Source organism: Monoraphidium neglectum (assembly GCF_000611645.1).
Source record: "Monoraphidium neglectum strain SAG 48.87 unplaced genomic scaffold scaffold00938, whole genome shotgun sequence".
In the NCBI taxonomy this organism is placed as follows: domain Eukaryota; kingdom Viridiplantae; phylum Chlorophyta; class Chlorophyceae; order Sphaeropleales; family Selenastraceae; genus Monoraphidium; species Monoraphidium neglectum.
Genome location: NW_014012690.1, coordinates 1 through 1,788, shown reverse-complemented (window position 1 = coordinate 1,788; position 1,788 = coordinate 1). Strand labels below are relative to the sequence as shown.

The 1,788-nt window shown below is 69.9% G+C and overlaps 1 protein-coding gene across 1 annotated transcript in view; it reads left to right on the top strand.

Annotated features, from left to right (window-relative positions):
* Positions 1–1,379, top strand: part of MNEG_6000 (Structural maintenance of chromosomes protein 3) — a gene marked incomplete at both ends in the record, with an annotated part of 11,124 nt that extends 9,745 nt beyond the window's left edge. Inside the window, 4 exons of the mRNA XM_014045525.1 lie at positions 8–107; positions 339–454; positions 860–1,011; positions 1,313–1,379. Of these exons, the coding sequence (XP_013900979.1) occupies positions 8–107; positions 339–454; positions 860–1,011; positions 1,313–1,379 (435 nt within the window). The remainder of the gene's footprint in view (positions 1–7; positions 108–338; positions 455–859; positions 1,012–1,312) is intronic.
* Positions 1,380–1,788: the final 409 nt, after the last annotated feature.

Sequence of the window (1,788 nt, the reverse complement as noted above, 5' to 3'; positions counted from 1 at the left end):
CCCCCAGGCCGCGGCCAAGCTGGAGGGCCTTCAGACGCGGCTGGAGACAAACCTGCTGCGGCGGCGCGACGAGCTGGCGACGGCCGCCGAGGAGGGCACGCCCGCCGGTGCGCGCGCGTGCGCCGCCACAGCGGACGCCGCCACAGCCAGGCGGGGGCACTCGCCGTGCTGCGCCGTGCCGCGTCACCAGGACTCGGCGTTTCATGCGTGCATGCGTGCTGGCTGGGGCATGCCATGGCGCTGCAGACCTTCCGGCCCCTGCTCCGCTCGCTCTCCCTACGCTATTTGGTTTCAATTTATCCTCTATTTTAAATGTACCCCCTCCCCGCCATCTGCAGAGGCCGCCTCCTTGGACGGCCTAAGGGCGGAGCTGGCGCGCGCGGCCGAGGCGGTGGAGGGCGTGGAGGAGCAGCTGGCTGAGGCGGAGGCCAGGGCCGCGGCGGCCGCGGAGAAGGTGGGAGGCCAGCGCGCGGGTTGGACGCGGCCTGTGTGGTCAGAAACGGGGTCCCGGGAGGGGGTGGTGCTTGAGCTCTGTGTCATGCGCTGCGCCCACTGGCCGCTGGTCCGCTGAAGGTTATGCCATCGCAGTTTCTACGCGTCTTCCCTCTTTTCCCCCCACCAAGCCGTGTGCGCGCTGACAGGCACACGTGCGTGCACGTACACCGACGCACGCACGTGCACACGCAGGTAAACTCACACACGTACACATACATACACACACATGCACACACACACACAAACACGCACGCACGCACGCACGCACGCACGCACGCACGCATGCACACAAGCACGCACCCCCCTCCCCTCCCCCCCAAAAGGCATGCATTAATCACACACACCCTTCTCCCCCCGCGCGCAGGCCAAGGCCGCGGACCGCGAGCGCGAGGCCCTGGCAGAGGCCGTTAAGCGCGGCGGCGGCGGCGGCGGCGCCGAGGGGGGCGAGGGGGCGCGGCTCGAGGCGCTGGCCGAGAAGGCCGCCGCGGCGCGGCAGCGCGCGGACGACCTCAGCCGGTGAGGGGCGGGCCGGGGGGACAGACTTTGGGGCCAGCGCCGACTTTTGAGGCTCGGGAGCCCGGCGGGCTGGCCGTGCTGGCCGTCGCACGGCGCGACTTGTGTGTGCGAGCACCCGTGTAGTTGCACCTTTTGTTGCTCGTGTGCGCTGCAAGCGTCTGCATTATCTTCCCGCAGCGGCCATGCCACGCTGCCCCCACTCGACTCTGCCCCGGCCTGACTGGGCCCGACCTGTGTTTGCCGCACTGCACCGCCCTCCCTGCAAGCTGCCCGTCCCCCTCCCCCCCCCCACCCCTGCCAGCCGCATCAAGGAGCTGGGCACGCTGCCGTCTGACGCTTTTGAGAAGTACCGCGGCAAGAACACCAAGGTTGGTGCGGACGTGGGCTTGCGCAGGGGAACGTGCCTGGTTTAGCACAGGGAAGGGTCCCTTCGGACGGCGCAAGAGCAGGCGCCCTTCGTGGCCGCGAGCGCTCGCTGGCGGCTGAGTGCAGCAGCTTTGGCGGCGCGCGGTGGCGCGGTTGCCGAACTCGAGGCTGCGTGGCGCCTGCCGGGCCGCGCCCTGGCCGCTTGTTGCGTCCATCCATCCATCAATCCCCCATACGCAGCCGCCATTCGTCAGTCTCGCAGCTCGGCCCTGGGCGCCTTCTCACTCCCCCTCCCCTCCCCCCTCCCCTCCTCACCCCCCAGGAGCTGCACAAGTCCCTGGCCAAGGTGCAGGGGGAGCTCGGGCAATACAGCCACGTCAACAAGAAGGTGGGCGGACAGGGGGCGGGCAG